The sequence below is a fragment of the Cornus florida genome, unplaced genomic scaffold (genome assembly GCF_030987335.1).
Source record: "Cornus florida cultivar Cherokee Brave unplaced genomic scaffold, ASM3098733v1 CherokeeBrave_3.0.0_Hap2_Chr06, whole genome shotgun sequence".
In the NCBI taxonomy this organism is placed as follows: Eukaryota; Viridiplantae; Streptophyta; class Magnoliopsida; order Cornales; family Cornaceae; genus Cornus; species Cornus florida.
Window position 1 is genome coordinate 63281560 of NW_026775576.1, and position 17470 is coordinate 63299029.

Genomic DNA, 17470 nt, shown 5'->3' on the forward strand with positions numbered 1-17470 from the left:
AAACAATTGTCATGCTATGGCAAAATGATTGTGGCATTTTATTGTTTTATTATGGCAAAATGAGTGTGACATTTTTTGTTTTATTATAATAATGAGTGTGGTGTTTTATTGTTTTATTACAGAATTTCTTAAGTAGGGATGACAATAAGACGAATTTAGAAAGGGCATACATTATCTTATTTGGTCCTGACACGGGGTGGGGTTGGGAACTTGAACAATACTTTGCTCTGTAATTTTGAAAAAATAAATTCTAAAAAAATTCAAGGTAAACTATTTATTTAAAAAAGAAAAAAGAAAAATCAAAATGGTAGATAAATAACTAACAATCATTTCCATAAATTTATCTAACAATGGAGCTAGAAATTTAAAAATAAAATGCAACAAAAACGAGCTCTAAAAATGAATAAACATGAATACATTTTAATAACTAATGGTACAAATTTGGGGGGGATGAAATTTAACTCTCTACTTGTTCCTAAACAACTAAGATTCTTCAATTAGAGGTTCACATGGTTTGGTTACAACAAAATTGGAATCAAATTGAACCAATGAAACTCCCTAACTCGAACTAATTTAACCAATTAGACTTGGATTGATTCGATTTTGTGAACTGAGCTTTTTTCTTTTTCTTTTTTTAATTATAATTATTATTATTTTTATCTAAATGCATGGTTTATTAATTATGATAGTTTTGCCTTACTTAAAATCGATTTTTATAACTTAGATAAATTTTTCTTCTATTTTAGTGCATTCTAGTTTGATAATAACATTGGTTCGCCTTAAAATGATGGATGATTTTATGTGTAAAAAATAGATAACTATAAATACAAAATTCTTCAATATCGACCACTGTGATGAATTTATTAGATATTATACCGGAATTACAAATGATAATATAAATAATGAACTGCTTGTTACTATTTTGTGCCTATCATGTGTATTGTGTATTTTAAAAATAACACTATGTCACATTGCTGATGTTGCAAATGTTGCAATATCATTTAATCGCGAATTCAAAAATTATTACATTAATGATTTTATATTGATAGGTTCTGAATTTAAATGCATAATGAGTATTTTCTTGTTTGATATATATATATATATTTGACGGAACCCTTGAAGATCATGATCCACAAAGACTATCATCAAACAAAATTTATTTTTATTTATTTATTTATTTTAAATGAGAAAAAATATTGGCATAATATTTAAAAAAGCGAAAAAAAAAGGCCTCCTTACATTACGATATAAGAGACTCCATGTGTGTGTGTCCGTGTGCGAGAGAGTGTGTGTGTGTGAGTTTATGGCCAAGAAATCTCCGACAAATTGGCGGGAGTTCTTGAGAGATGAAACATCAGAGAGAAAGACAGTGAGGATCCGATTTAACAGGGTCTCTTGAACAATTTCACTTCCACGAACCAAAAGACATGAAGATGAGCAAGAAAAAAAGGAAATACACTCACACTTTGATTTCTTTCCCTTTCTCTTTCAATTCCCATCCCTTTCTCGCCCATTTTCCCGAGAATCATTCAAAAACCCAACTTCTTCAATCCATTCGCAGTCATTCCTCAATAAATTCCTATATTACACATTTCAGTTTTCTCACCAATTTTCTCGAGAATCATTCAAAAACCCAACTTCTTCAATCCATTCCCCCTCCTCCTTCATTAAATTTCTGTATTGTACACGTATATGTTGTAGACAAATGGTACGTTGTTATTCCAGAGAACAGGGTTTGTGTGATCCAGAGAGAAAGCCGAATGCCCCAGATTTGAATCTATGAGAAGTACTTACGTCAAATAGAACAGAGGAAATCTTTGAGAAGCTGAGCTTTGGACCATGGTACGTGATTGATTGAGATTAGGTTGAATATGTTTAGTGTTTAGTACTGTTATTTTTTGTGATGATTTTGTTTGTACGAATCCTATGTGTGCGCCTGTGCTGTGTTTGTATATATGTATGTGTGAATGAGGATGGTTGCTTCATTGTGACTTGGAGAGGTCACAGGTTCGAAACCGGAAACAGCCTCTCCATGTGCAGGTAAGGCTGCATACATTTGATCCTCCCTAGACCCTGCAATGACGGGAGTCTCGTGTATGTATGTGTGTGTAAATAGATTACTCCATATATTGCATGTAATTGAGATAAAGTCGGAAAATGAGCTTATTATGATGCCCTTGTTGGGTGGAATTACTTTCATATACATTACCAATTGTCTATTACTTCTGTGTTCTTTTTACTAAAGAAAAATTGAGTAATAGGTTTATGCTTGCCTGTTCAGAAAATTTAGTGCCAAAAGATTGAAAAAAAAAATAAAAAAAAGAAAAAGAAAAAAAGGGGGAAATAACATATGGCAATTTAAAGTAGCAATAACATCACAAAAGGAAACTTATCAGACATTGTGAGATGGTTATGTATGTTAGGAAGAATATACAAGTAAAAACTTTCCTCCCCTCTTCCCCCTTCATTTTTTCCAATTGCCAACCTTTTCTCATCAACCCACTTTCTTCTTCTCTTGCTATAATTTTGTTTTTCGGTGGGAGACATTCATGCACAAATTATAATATTATAAAGACATTGACTTGGAAAGACATAATATTAGTCTTATGAGGAATCACAAAAGAGGAATGCTTTGGACAGTCAAGACTGCCGAACTGTGCGAAGCACTGGTTGTTGTGAAAAAGTAAGTACCATCAAACACGAACCGCCATGTCTGAAGTACTGAAGTGATTGGAGTCTTTGTTAGGTTCAATAGAAGGTGGCTGCACCTGCATAAACATGTTGGAATGACTAAGAGTTACTAGATATAGATAAGAATAATTATATACATAACTACAAGTTGAACTGTCATGATTTTCATATATAAGAATTCATCAATTTAAAGCAAAGGTGTTCAGGAGGTTACAAGATGACTCTTGAACATGTCGAGGTAAAACTGTGTTGGATTTATTTGTTTATTTTATTTTTATCAGGTAATATAATAGTTAAATTCATGGTTTGTGGAACCCTCAATTTGCTAAGATCTCATGTCTAGTTTAAATTTTCTGACACAGGTGGATATTTTTAGTAACCCAAAAATGTGGTAAAAAACTAATATGTAAAGCACCAGTTTGAGCTCTTTGACACAATCCACATACTTTTCATTCGTGTGATTCGTTGAGACAAAAACTTTCCTTGTGTGCAACCATATATAAATAATATATATATATATATATATATATATATATATATATATATATATATATATTTGTTTTATGCCTAGATGTATATTTCATAGATACACTGTTTACAGCGACAATTTTGTTCTCTGATATCAGTATCAATCATCACTGGCTGCAGGGCACTCCAGTGAACATTATCGCAGGTTCCCATGTCTGGGTCGAGGACCCAGCACTAGCTTGGATTGATGGACAGGTATTAAAAATTAATGGGGCAGAAGCTGAGATTCAGACTAGAAATGGGAAGAAGGTAGGTGGATCAACCATGATCTGAAGTCACAATTTATTTTTAATATTTTGTAATTTTAATTCATAAATATTTAATTATTTTCCACAGAAAATTAAAATGGTAGTTGTTTCACCATCATGTTCATGGAAAACAAGTACATTTACTCACTGTCTTTTTTGTGTGAAACCAAAACAAGTTAATGCCTTCCTTCCGAATTTTGTATTTCAACAGCTGATATTTTGTTGTTTAATATCTTAGAGGATTAGTTTTTACTGATTTCATGGTTTGTGGTAACCTTCTTGGATTCTCCTTTACTATACCCGTCCATATATATTGCCATTTTCTGGTTCTAAATTTCCACGTGTTTAGGAAGTTCCTAGCTGTCAATCACTTGTTTTTTGGATTTAATTATGATGTTCTTCCATATTTCCATATTTGCATTTATCAGTGCTGATTTCTGATTTCCCTTCTCTTTTTTTCCTTCTGCTAATAAAGGAGCTTTTAAGTTGTATTTATATTTGTTGGGTCAGCGGAAGAGCGCAAGTAACGAAGATCCAATGATAGGCAACAAAGCAATCACACAAAAAAACAAGATATACATGGTTCAGCCAAAACCGGCCTACGTCCATGGATGAGAAGAGATTCCACTATGATTCGTAGAGATATTACAACAATAGAGTACCAACACCACGTACGTGTCTTTTCACCATGTACCACTCCACTAGCCTATCTCCTCGCTACCAGTGTCACCGGTGTTTTTCCTACTCTACCAATCCGCATACTACCTTTACCCATCAACTCCATCATGAGACTACATCTCTCTCAATCTCATAAGTCTCAACCCAAAACCTAGGTATCTATTTATAGACTTACAAACACAATTCCTTGTCGGACAAGGATTACAATTTCTTAGAGCCCAAGACTTACTTGACAAGAAATTTCCTAACAAAATACAACTCTAAAATAGAAACCTAATTATAATAGGAATTTGAGATACAATTTCCAACAATCTCCACCTTAGTTAAAATTCTATCCAGCCAATTATCGCTTCTACGGCATTGATCAGGACAATTCTTTTGCAGCTTCAATCTTGATGTTACTCCTGCAAAACTCCGATTATCTACATTATATGTTGCTTGATCAGTCAAACCTCCAAGGCTCCACCTTGACTACTCGAGCTCTATGCCATGTAACCAAGCCAATTGACTCCACCTACAACTGAAGCACGTTGTAGCACATGTTGAGACTTCTTGTGGTTTCTGGATGTCCTTCACCTTTGGCTCTGATACCAATTTGTTCGGTCAGCAGAAGAGCGTGAATAACGAAGATCCAATGATAGGCAACAAAGCAATCACACAAAACACAACATATACATGGTTCAGCCAAAACTAGCCTACGTCCATGGATGAGAAGAGATTCCACTATGATTCGTAGAGATATTACTACAACAGAGCACCAACACCACGTACATGTTTATCCATGGACGTAGGCCGGTTTTGGCTGAACCATGTATATCTTGTGTTTATGTGTGATTGCTTTGTTGCCTATCATTGGATCTTTGTTATTCACACTCTTCCGCTGACCCAACAGGCCAACAATATTTTATATGATGCTTTATAGTTCTCATTTTCTTTTTCAACTGATGAAGCTTTTTATATGCATATAAATATTTATGGTTGACACGTCTCTTACTCTTCTGGTAAACTGTACGAACTACTTTTATTCTGTATCTAGAATAATTTATTCTGTTTTGTTACAGTGTTCTGAGGTCAGTTTCATTAAGTGTAATGGGATAACAGTTTGCAACTTGACAGCTGGAAACCTCTGTTCAAATCTCATGTTTGCATTGATTTTTATACTTATATTCATGTAGCAGTCTAATCTGACTTACCTATCAGGTTGTTGCAAAGTTATCAAATATTTACCCTAAGGATATGGAAGCTCCTGCTTGTGGAGTTGACGACATGACAAAACTATCTTATTTGCATGAGCCTGGAGTCATGGAGAATCTTAAAATTAGATATGAACTTAATGAAATCTATGTAAGCTTTTCTTCTCGCTGCTATAAGGGAAAAGTCTTTAGTTATTTCATCCATGCATTAATACTTGTCTCTGAATGTTCAATATCATGATTCATGACAGACTTACACTGGAAATATTCTTATTGCAATTAATCCATTCCAAAGGTTGCCTCATCTTTATGATGCTCACATGATGCAACAATACAAGGGTGCACCATTTGGAGAACTAAGCCCTCATGTTTTTGCAGTTGGTGATGTTGCTTTCAGGTGAGGCCCATTCTATTTAAAATATCACTTCTTTATGTACAAATCCCTCCCCGCATAACGCAACTCTCAACATGTCCCTTGCAAACAGAGCTATGATAAATGAGGGAAAAAGCAATTCAATTCTTGTCAGTGGTGAAAGTGGAGCAGGTAAAACTGAGACCACAAAAATGCTTATGCGGTACCTAGCCTTTTTGGGTGGTCGGGCAGCTACTGAAGGACGCACAGTTGAACAACAAGTTCTTGAAGTATGTTTGATGACATAGCTTTAATTGTTATTCAGATAATGTTTCGATTACTCTCGTTATCTTCTACTGCTTCCGTTTTATTGATTTTTATAGTAAGTATCACAGAACTTTTGCACTAACTGATTTGAGCGCAGTCTAATCCAGTTCTTGAAGCATTTGGCAACGCTAAAACTGTTAGAAATAACAATTCCAGGTGTGGTGCTCTCATGATTGTGCAATGAAATATTACGTTTTTTCTATTCCCTTGGCAACCAATTTATAAGTAATTAAGAAGCTTTGATTTATTTGACTTTTTATCACAAACTACATTAATTATTGATTCAATGCAACACGAGAATAGTTGGTGAATGGACTGCTGATTTCTTTCAAATCTCACTGACTTAAATTACAAATTTTCCAATATTAGTATACAATATGTGTTGAGACATCAAAATTTCTGATTCTATATTTGTTATTCAAGGCATTGATATCCTCTCACTATAATATTGTCAGCCGATTTGGTAAATTTGTTGAGATCCAGTTTGATAAGCTTGGAAGAATATCAGGAGCAGCTATCAGGACTTATCTTCTAGAGAGATCTCGGGTTTGCCAAATTTCAGATCCGGAGCGCAATTACCATTGCTTTTACCTTCTTTGTGCCGCACCACAGGAGGTAACTCTCTACTGAAATGAATACTGTGATGTGAACTTGTAGAATATAATGTGATGATTAAAAATCCTTTACTACTTGGGGCTAACATTCTTCATTATGCCAGGAAATTGAGAAATATAAGTTGGGAAGTCCCAAATCATTTCACTATCTTAACCAGTCAAAGTGTTACGAGCTGGTTGGTGTAAGTGATGCCCATGACTATCTTGCCACTAGGAGAGCTATGGATATTGTTGGAATAAGTGGAAAGGATCAGGTATAACCTTGCAAAGTTGTTCACTATATTTTCTCAACTTCTTTTGGAACAGAATTAGGGAAGAGCATTCTCTCTTACTCTCTCTTTCTCTCTCTCTCTCTCTCATAGGAAGCAATTTTCAGAGTTGTTGCTGCAATTCTTCACCTTGGCAATATCGATTTTGCGAAGGGAAAGGAAATGGATTCATCAGCTCCAAAGGATGACAAGTCCAAATTCCATCTTAATATGACAGCTGAACTTCTTATGTATGAATGGTTTCCCAATATCACTATCAGAGTTAATAGGATCTATGTTTCCTTTTTTAAATGGTAAATGTTGATTTTATCGTCTTTTTCTTTTTTCCAGGTGTGATCCTGTGGCCTTGGAAGATGCATTATGTAAACGTGTGATGGTCACCCCTGAAGAAGTTATAAAGCGAAGTCTTGATCCTCTTAGTGCAGCAGTTAGCAGGGATGGTTTGGCTAAGACAGTATATTCTCGATTATTTGATTGGTAAGGAACTAGATTTTGGGAAGAATTTTATCAATGAAGATATTCTGCGGTTTCTGTGTGAAAACTGGAATGAGAAACTGATATAATGCTAAAGGTACTTTTCATCATATGCAGGTTGGTGGATAAAATTAATGTCTCGATTGGACAAGATCCTAACTCAAAAAATCTGATTGGGGTCCTTGACATCTATGGTTTTGAAAGCTTTAAGAACAACAGGTAGCAACTGATAATAAAAAAAGCAAAAGAAAAAAAAAGAAAGTAGATATTTAGATTTTAGATTAACTTAAAGAATAATGCATGCAAATGCTTTCTATGGGCATTCTCATTTCTTATATCTTAATTCCGTGTATCATGGTATGCAGTTTTGAACAGTTTTGCATTAATTTCACAAATGAGAAACTGCAACAACATTTTAATCAGGTAGCTCTCAGATAATATTTATCATGTAAGCATTAGTCTAGTTTTATCTTGTTACTGAAGTGTCCAATGATGACTTTCAGCACGTATTCAAAATGGAACAAGAAGAATACACGAAAGAGGACATTGATTGGAGCTACATCGAATTTGTTGATAATCAAGATGTTTTGGATCTCATTGAAAAGGTTTTCCATTTTATTTTGCACCAATAATTACTGCTTTAGGATAATTAACCTTGTATCATACTGTTAACAACCATCTACTCCAAAAGCTTAAGCTGTTAGAGAGGGTGCAACTTTAATATTTATATCCTTCAACACATACTAATAAATGCAAATGGACTGTCACCTTCACAGACCCCCAAATCACCTGGTCGATAGTATAACAGTGACATCATAGATATATGGTGTTGATTTGTGAGTATATCTGCATATATGTAATTTAAAATTTTCTGTTTGTTTATGCGTTTTTTTTTTTATTCTCATTTGAATAGCTCTCATCTGAATGGATATTATAAAAAGAGGCCCATTAGTTACAAGGATCTGATGGAATATTAGAGATTGGAACCTCATAGTCTTAAAGGTTGCAGGTTGATTATGCAGTCCCATCAATACATTATAATAAGCACTCTAAGAGCTTCAATTCAGCTGCCTCTCTGTGTAAATTGTGTCATCCAATCTTTATTTAGGCTGAGTGACTTTCAATGAACTTGAAACTTCTAGTTTGGAATAGACTAGACAAAACAACAAAAACTACTGGTTGACAAGTCCAAACACCTGGGTTGCTCACTTTAATTTGGCAAGTCCAAACAACAAAAACTGTTGACTTTAAGATATAATCAAATCAAGAGTAAGTGATAAAGAAGAAGAAGAAGAAAAAGAGAAGAAAGCGGATGAGAGAAAAAGAGAGAGAGATGGGGAAAGAGAGAAATAATGAAAAAATATATTTTCATCCTTCCACCACATTCTATTTATAATAACAAGTTTCAGAAATTACACAGAAGCCCCAACATTATATAAATAATAACAAATAAGCCCCTGACAACACTCCCCCTCAAGCTGGTGCAAAGATATCTATCATGCCCAGCTTGACTAACATATTTTGCAAGCAAGTCTTGCTCACACCCTTAGTCAAAACATCAGCAACCTGATCATGTGTCTTGACGTATAGAGTACAAATCAGCCCAAGACGAAACTTTTCCTTGATGAAGTGTTGATTGACTTCAATGTGCTTTGTCTTGTCATGTTGAACTGGATTGTGGGCAATGCTAATAGCAGCCTTGTTGTCACAATACAACTTTATTGACTCACGAATAGGATAACTGCAACTCACCCAACAGTGTACGTAGCCATAAGAGTATCTCCAATGCTAAAAGCTATTTTCATATGCCAAATCTATATTTTGACAGGTGCTACAGTGTCAAAATGCTACATTTTAGCAATTCTGCTCCAATGGTGCATTTCATGCAAAATGCTATTTTTTGACACAACCACCATTCTTTTTCAACTACCATTCCCACTATTCATATTTGCATAAGTAAGATTAATATTAGGCACATTCCAAGTCAAGTTGTAGACATTAGAAGGAAACTAAAATTAAACTTAATTAAAAAGAAGCAAAAATCTAAAATATCTGGTCAAAAAAGGACCAAAATGATATAAAAGAAAATAAAATTAATGTGATAAAAAATTTCAAAATCTATTAAAGGAATTCTAGAAAATTCTAATATGGAGTACATGAAATTCCATTACCACTATTTATGAATTAATTTTTTTATATAATTTTTTTTTTCTTTTTCGAAAATTTATATATATTATATATATTTGATTATATTATTATTAAAAATATATATATTTTTAGGGCAAATCATTTCAGCCTCCCCAATCGCCTCCATCTCTATTCTCGTTCTCAACTCTAAAATTGCCCCCCCCTCTCTCTCTTTGTGCAACTGCAAACTACAAAATCAACATGAATGAGAAGTTCAAAACCCATATCTTTCAGTTTCCATCGCCCGCTGCTCCAGTTCGGGTTTGCCGTTCGCAAGCTTCAGCCGTTGTCTCTCAACTCTCAAGCTTGCCCCCCTCTCTCTCTGTAACTGCTAACTTGTACGTATGGGTTTTGTTTTAATTTTTTTTTTTTCTAAATCAACTAATCAAGGTCTGTAATTCTTGTTTTGCAAACTAAATCCTATTTGGTGAAATTTTTTATGATCTTTTATATATATATATATATATCATTTCAGATTGTTCAAAAAATCAAAACCCATATCTTTCAGTTTCCATCGCCCGCCCCCCCCCCCCCCCCCTTTCTATCTCTCTGCCATTCTCTTTTTCTGAAATAGCAGTAGCTATTTCTTGTGCTACAATTGGCATAACTTTTGGTAAAGTAAAATTTGGCAGCTCATATAGCATTGCATTGGAGAGCCCATTTTTACCATCTCCTGGTATATTTTAGAAATGGCAGCCCTTATAGCATTGCATTGGAGATACTCTAACAACTCACAAACTCCTTGTGCCATGGATCTGAACTCAGCCTCTGCACTGGATCTAGCTATTGCAGATTGTTTCTTGCTTCGCTATGAAACAAGATTACCTCAAACAATTTTGCAGTGTCCCGAAGTAGATCGTCGATCTGTCGCAGACCTTGCCCAATCAGCATCAATATAGGCTACAACACATAAGTGGCCATGACTGCCAAACAATATCCCCTTACCAGGTGAACCCTTGAGGTAACGAAGAACATGCTGCTTCAAGGTGAGGTGTACGTGGAGCATGCATAAACTGACTAATCACACTAACAGTGTAGGCAATATTCGGGCGCGTGAGAGATAAGTAAATCAGTCTCCCAACCAATCGCTGAAATCTTCCCACATCATCTAATGGGTCTCCATCTTCATCATTAAGCCTATGGTTCTGATGGGAATATCAATAGGTTTAGCTCCAAGCTTGCCTGTTTCAACTTTCAACCAACAAATCTAACACATACTTCCTTTGAGAAATGAACATCCCTTTCTTCGATCTGCACAACTCGATGCCAAGAAAGTATCTCAATGATCTACTTATAAAAAAAAACGAAGAAAGTATCTCAATGATCCGAGGTCTTTAACCTCGAACTCTATCCCCAAGAATGACTTCATTTGACAAATCTCTTTTGGATCATTTCCAGTGATAACAATATCATCAACATATACAATAAAGGCAGTGGTGCAGCCCTTGTGCATCTTGATGAAGAGAGTATGATCTGCTCGACTCTGTGTGTACCCTACTCTTTTCACAGCAGTGCTGAACCACTCAAACCAAGCACGTGGCGATTGCTTTAACCTATACAAGGCTTTATTTAGCTTGCACACTAAATTCTGACCATTGGTAAGCTTAAATCCTGGTGGGTATAGTCATAGACACCTCTTCCTCTAAGTCACCAAGAAGGAAAACATTCTTTACATCCAACTGATGTAAGGGCCAATTCAAATTAGCTGCCAAAGAAAGAGGAACACGTATAGAGTTCATCTTGGCAACTGGAGCAAATGTTTCCAGATAATCAATTCCATAGGTCTGAGTGAAGCCCTTTGCAACTAATCAAGCTTTATATCTCTCAATTGTTCCGTTTACATGATACTTTATTATGTAGACCCATTTGCAGCCTACTAGTTTCTTACCCCTAGGTAATGGAACAATATCCCAAGTACCATTCTTCTCAAGGGCCTTCATTTCTTCAAGCATGACTTTCTTCCATGGATTCCTTCCATGGAGTTTTTTTTTGGGGATATTGTTCCATATTTCATAACAAACTGGTATCAGAGATATTTGGGGAGTTTTTTTTTGAGACGTCCACAAAATACGAGATTGAGAAATTTGATGTCAAGATTAGCTTCAGTCTTTGGCGCATTAAGATGCAGGCCTTGCTGACTCAGTAAGATTTAAAGAAGGTGTTGTTCGGGAAGGACAAGTTGCCAACAATTATGTCCAATGAAGACAAGGAGGAGGTCGATGAAAAGGCGCGCAGTGCGATTCTTTTGAATCTAGCTGATGAGGTGCTGCGTAAAGTTATTGATGAAGACACGGTGGCAAAGTTGTGGCTGAAGTTGGAGAGTCTGTATATGATGAAGTCTCTCACCAACTGACTCTACCTGAAACAGAGACTCTATACCCTTTGTATGAAGGAAGGTACGCCTCTTAAGGAGCACATTGATAATTTCAATTCTATTATTATGGATTTGAAAAATACTGATATTAAAATTGATGACGAGGATCAAGCCCTTATTTTGTTGTGTTCTTTGCCTCCTTCCTATGAGCATTTTGTTACCACATTTCTCTATAGAAAAGACACTATTAGTATGGAGGATATTAAATCCTCATTGAACTCTCAGGAGTTGAGGAAAAGGTGTCTGGGAATATTAGAGATGAATAGGCTGATGGTCTATTTGTAAGAGCCAAAAGTGAGACAAAGGGTTTGGTAGTAGGGGCAAATCTAAATCTCATAAAAATTTGGAATGTTACTACTGTCACGAGATAGGGCACATCATCAAGCATTGTCCCAAACTAAAGGCAAAGAATGGGAATGGCAAAGAGAAGGTTCAAGAAGCAGCTTTTGTGGCAGCTGCTACAATGAGTGATTCGAAAAGTGATGAATATGTTCTCATGACAACCTTGTTCTTAGGTACGTCATTTAATGACAGTTAGATTCTTGATTCTAGTTGTTCTGTTCATATATGTCCTAGTAAGGATTCTTTCTCCTTTTATAAAGAGGTGAACGGTGGTTCAATTTTGACAGCGGACAGGAAAGCTTTCAAAATTTTGGGAATTGGAATAGTCAAGATCAAGACGCATAATGGGTTGGTGAGAACATTGTCAGATGTACGACATGTACCGGATCTGAAGATGAATCTTATTTCAGTAGGTGAGCTAGGCTCTAAAGGTTGCAAGGTTGTAACAGAGGGTGGAACAATGATGGTCGTGATGGATTCTTTTGTGGTGCTACAGGGCACCAAGGTAAAAAATTTGTATCGTCTTTAAGGGAATACAGTAGCAGGTGGAGCTACTACAGAATCTTCTACAGTTCGCAGAAATTTGCATTCAGATCTTTGCAAAGGAGGAGTTAGAAAGAGGAGTGACAATCTTAGTTCTTAAAAAGGTTGTGAAGGGACTACACAACGTGATGGGAGAATGAAATCTGTTTTCAAATGGCAACTGAAATTACAGCAGTCCTTATAGGGAGGCAGACCCATGAAGACAGGTGTGATATTGACTTGCAATAATCTTGGTGGCAATGAGATAGTCCATTCGAGTGCCATTAAGAAGCATGGGAGGCAAGTAGTTGGTCACAATAGAGATATGAGGAAAAGTCAAGGATGTCCTATTCTCCATAAGGGTGAGAAGATGACTTTCATTACTAACCGGTGGTTAGTGGGCGGTTGGAGAAGCTTGCTGAAGGAGATGTCAAACTTAGAGTTTCTGAGAATGTTTTTGGTAAGCGCTTCGAGTTTGATAGAAATACTTGAGGTATGCTTGTGGCAGCGCAAGACATGCATGGGTTGAAGAATGAGAGCCCAAGGGTTAAGTTTGAGGATGACTCAAACTTAACTAAATTTTATTATTAATTTGTTTTGTGGAGAAGAGAGTTTGTTTGACAGAGAAACAGTGGCTCATTCGAAATTTTTACCAAGGTAGAGATTTGTGGAGTAATTTATGGCTCAAATTTGGATCAGATAACTTGCATGCACCGGTTAGCTTTTCGTGGCGATCAAGTATATGGTATTTGTTGTAAAGTATAAAACGGAAGTGAAAGAGAGAAATAAAACAAGTAGAACACACATATATTACGTGGTTAAACTACTCTAGGGCTTACATCCACGGTACACAAAGTCCAAAGGTCTACATATCTTTTATTATAATAATCTCTCTTTTCATATACAGTACAATGGTGGAGACTCCATTATATAGGAGAAGAAATTACGAGAATGGAAAGAATTAGAAAATAGGAAATAAAGAGATTTTTCTCCACTGATTCCTCTAGTAACACCAAATCTTCAATAATAGGAAACATCAATTACTGAAATATTTTCTTTCACTGATTTCTCCATTAAATCTTCAATATTCCCCTCAAGTTGGAGCATGAATGCCCAACTTGCCATTGAGAAGATGAAGAGAGAAGAGAGAAAACAAAAAACAATGCTACTGAACACACCGACAAAGAATAATGCTACCGAACACATCGAAAGCCCAAACAAGTCAACCAAAAACTGTCGGAGACACGGCAAAGGTGAGGACAATGCTACAAAACACACCGGCAGCCCAAACAAGTCGATAAAAATTGTCGGAGACACGGCATAGACGAAGACAATGATACCTAATACACCGGTAGCCCAAACAAGTCAATAAAAACTGCCGGAGGCAAAGGCAAAGAACATTACTGCCGAACAAACCGGCAGCCCAAACAAGTCACAAATAGCACCGAGAAACCCTTAGCGAGTTTTCAGATGCTAAGGGAATATCCCAAAATAGGGGTCCAAACCTAGGAAGAGAAATTAGGCTCTGATCCCATGTTGTAAAGCATAAAACGGAAGCGAAGAGAGAAATAAAATAAGTAGAACACACATATATTACGTGGTTCAGCTACTCTAGGGCTTACATTCACGGTACACAAAGTCCAAAGGGCTACATATCTTTTATTATAATAATCTCTCTTTTCATAACAATACAATGATGGAGACTCCATTATGTAGGAGAAGAAATTATGAGAATGGAAAGAATTAGAAAATAGGAAATAAGGAAGATTTTTCTCCACTGATTCCTCTAGCAACACCAAATCTTCAATAATAGGAAACATCAATTACTGAAAGATTTTCCTCTACTGATTTCTCCATTAAATCTTCAAATAGTATTCATATTGAATACTTCTGCCCATCTTTTGGAAACATGCACCAGCAAAAGTGTGACATCACTTTCTCTCTCATTCATGCATCTTGAATTGTTTCTTATTAGTCAACTGCAACAGAAGTTTCTTGCGGCTTTATATCAACTGGACAGCTGTATCATGCTTACAAGAGAAGTTGTGCATTACTTGTAAGTGAATGACACTTACAAGAGAAGGAAGCAATTTTGATTGGCCCATTTTGCGGTTGTGATGAAGATTGTGCACCGTCAATATTGGCTTGTAAAGAAAGCTGATTGACAGCTTTTGTAATACTTGGACATAAGTATTTCTCACAATTCTTTGGCTATAAATAGCGAATGAACCTTATGCTATTGGGTTTGTATTAGTATCGGTTGAGTGAGTGTGAGCCACTTTGTCTTGTATCTCTTTATTTTTATAGTGAAATATTGTTCCGTCTTCTCCCCGTGGACGTAGGTATAGCCAAACCACGTAAATCCTTGTCTCGTTTGTGTGTGTGCTATTTAATTTTCTTGTCATTTATTTTTTGCTTGTTTTTATAAACTCTTATTCGATTCTTATTCCGTAACAATGTGAACATAACAAACACAACTAAGCACTTTCGGAGGGACAGTAAGTAAGGCAGTGTTATGGTGTAAGATAGAGAAGGGGGATTGATAACCAAGAACCTTAGAAGGCATGAGATTGATAAGGTATGTAGCTGTTAAGGTTGCATCAACCCAATAACTTTTAGGCATTCCCATCCTAATTAGAAGATAACGGATCACCTTCCTAATATGACGGTTTCTCTTTCAGCTACACCGTTCTATTGTGGTGTATCGACACAAGAGGTTTGATGGAAAATCCTATTATCAGCAAAAAAGGAGGCAAGTCCACCATACATAACTCTCCTCCATTATCAGATCGAAGGATTTTGAGAGGATAACCAAACTGAGTACATACCATTATATGAAAGGTTCTAAAAATAAAATGAACTTCATCCTTGGTTTTCATAAGATAAAGCCGAGTATATGGACTAAAGTCATCAACAAACACAACAAAGTAAAGAAAACCAAGTAATGAAGTTGTACATTTAGGACCCCACACATCAGAATGAACAAGTTGCAAAGGAGCTGTACTTTTATTAATACTAGTAGGATAAGAAACCCGACATTGGCAAGAACACATGTTTCATTATTTAACTTGAAAGATTCAACATAAGCAAACTGGGGAAGCACATGCTTCAAAACAGGAAGTTGTAAATGACCTAGTCTATTATGCCATCACGTTAACAGATATTTATTGACATTACTATTCCTAACACTAGATTGATTTGCAACATAATAATAAGTTGGCCTAGCGTTCAGCAAATACAAGCCATTGCCCTCACGTCCACTTCTAATCGTCTTCCCCGTGTACACACACTGAGATGGAAAAAAGGTTACACTACAATTCAAGCCGTTTGTAATGTGACTGACAAAAAGGAGGTTATTGGTACACTTTGGGACATGAAGAATAGAGGATAAGGTAGATTAGGAGAGGCAGAAACAATGCTCTTCCCCGCAATGGAGGTGAAGGTGCCATTAGCCACTCTAACCTTATCCTTACCAGAATATGAACTGTACGAAGAAAAATCAGATGTCATACCATTCATGTGATTAGTGGCTCCTGAATCAATAATAGAGGGTGGCCCACCAGATAATGTGGAATCCTAATGTGCCAAATGAGAGGTGCCTGTTTGGGCGAAGTTAGAGGTGGAAATGGATGAATGTTGTGCTAGTAGATGTCAGAGAGCATCAAGTTCAGCCCTGGACAAAGAACTCAGTGGCCCTGAGGAGGCATGGCCAGTAAAAGCAGTCTCACGCTTTGCAGCATGTGTCGTAAATAACCCCCTTAATGGACCAGGATTTGGCCTAGCATTCACATGAGCAGGAGATGAGTAGGGCGACTGTGTAGATTCCAACATGTTTCCCTAGTGTGGCTCCCACAGTGATCACACCTCAACTTGCTCTCGTCATCCTGCTTCCCTCCTTTTGGAGGATTGGGCTTGTTCCATTGTTGTGTGGCAAGAGAAGTTGTGTGGCAAGAGAAGACCTTTCTGACAATGGTACTTCTGGCTCAGGCTTAGTGTATACAAGTGCAGACATAGCCTTCATTCTACTCTCCTCAGCCTGGATATACGAAAACACATCTCTAACAGAAGTAGGGGTTGGATACCTACCTAACATATGTACAGTGGCATGCTCGTATCTCAGATGCAGACCACCCAAGAACTCATAGATTTGATTCCTTTCTACCATAGCATGAAATGCTTTAACATCAGCTGCACACACAAGTATGAAGTCTTGGTAGTGATCTAACTCTTCTCATTTACAACGTAAAATGTGGTAATATGTAGCAAGAGTTTGGTCTTCCTGCTTAAATCTTGAAATTTGTTGTTGGAGTTCATACAACCACGTTATAACTAGTGCATTATTTGCACTCCACTCTTTGAATTCAGGATCGCTCTTGGAGGGATACGTGACAGTCCCTTTGATATGGTCGATCATCCTACGACTAGTGATATGCATATGAGCAGATTGAGCCCACTCCATATAGTTCGTCTCATCCAGCCTAACAATACAAAGGCCTGGATGGTGATCACTACTACCTCCCAATACTGGAGTCAGATTAGGAAAAGACCAGCTTCTTTTAAAGTCACCTCTAAGCCAGACATTTTATTAAACAGTTTCTGGGTATACAATCCTCAATGCCACGCCCCGAATCCCATGACTCGGGTCGCGAAAAAAAAAAGGAAGAAAAATAA

At 36.5% G+C, this 17470-nt stretch overlaps 1 protein-coding gene across 2 annotated transcripts in view; it reads left to right on the forward strand.

The window, feature by feature from the left end:
• Window positions 1-1268: 1268 nt before the first annotated feature.
• Window positions 1269-17470, forward strand: part of LOC132311728 (myosin-11-like) — a 32769-nt gene continuing 16567 nt past the window's right edge. For both annotated transcript variants that reach the window (XM_059809790.1, XM_059809791.1), the window contains exons 1-13: window positions 1269-1842; window positions 3340-3468; window positions 5346-5489; window positions 5590-5735; window positions 5824-5980; window positions 6115-6173; window positions 6473-6632; window positions 6736-6885; window positions 6994-7130; window positions 7231-7377; window positions 7492-7593; window positions 7740-7797; window positions 7878-7979. In XM_059809790.1, coding sequence (XP_059665773.1) covers window positions 1840-1842; window positions 3340-3468; window positions 5346-5489; window positions 5590-5735; window positions 5824-5980; window positions 6115-6173; window positions 6473-6632; window positions 6736-6885; window positions 6994-7130; window positions 7231-7377; window positions 7492-7593; window positions 7740-7797; window positions 7878-7979 — 1494 coding nt within the window. In that variant the 5' untranslated portion in view covers window positions 1269-1839. The remainder of the gene's footprint in view (window positions 1843-3339; window positions 3469-5345; window positions 5490-5589; window positions 5736-5823; window positions 5981-6114; window positions 6174-6472; window positions 6633-6735; window positions 6886-6993; window positions 7131-7230; window positions 7378-7491; window positions 7594-7739; window positions 7798-7877; window positions 7980-17470) is intronic.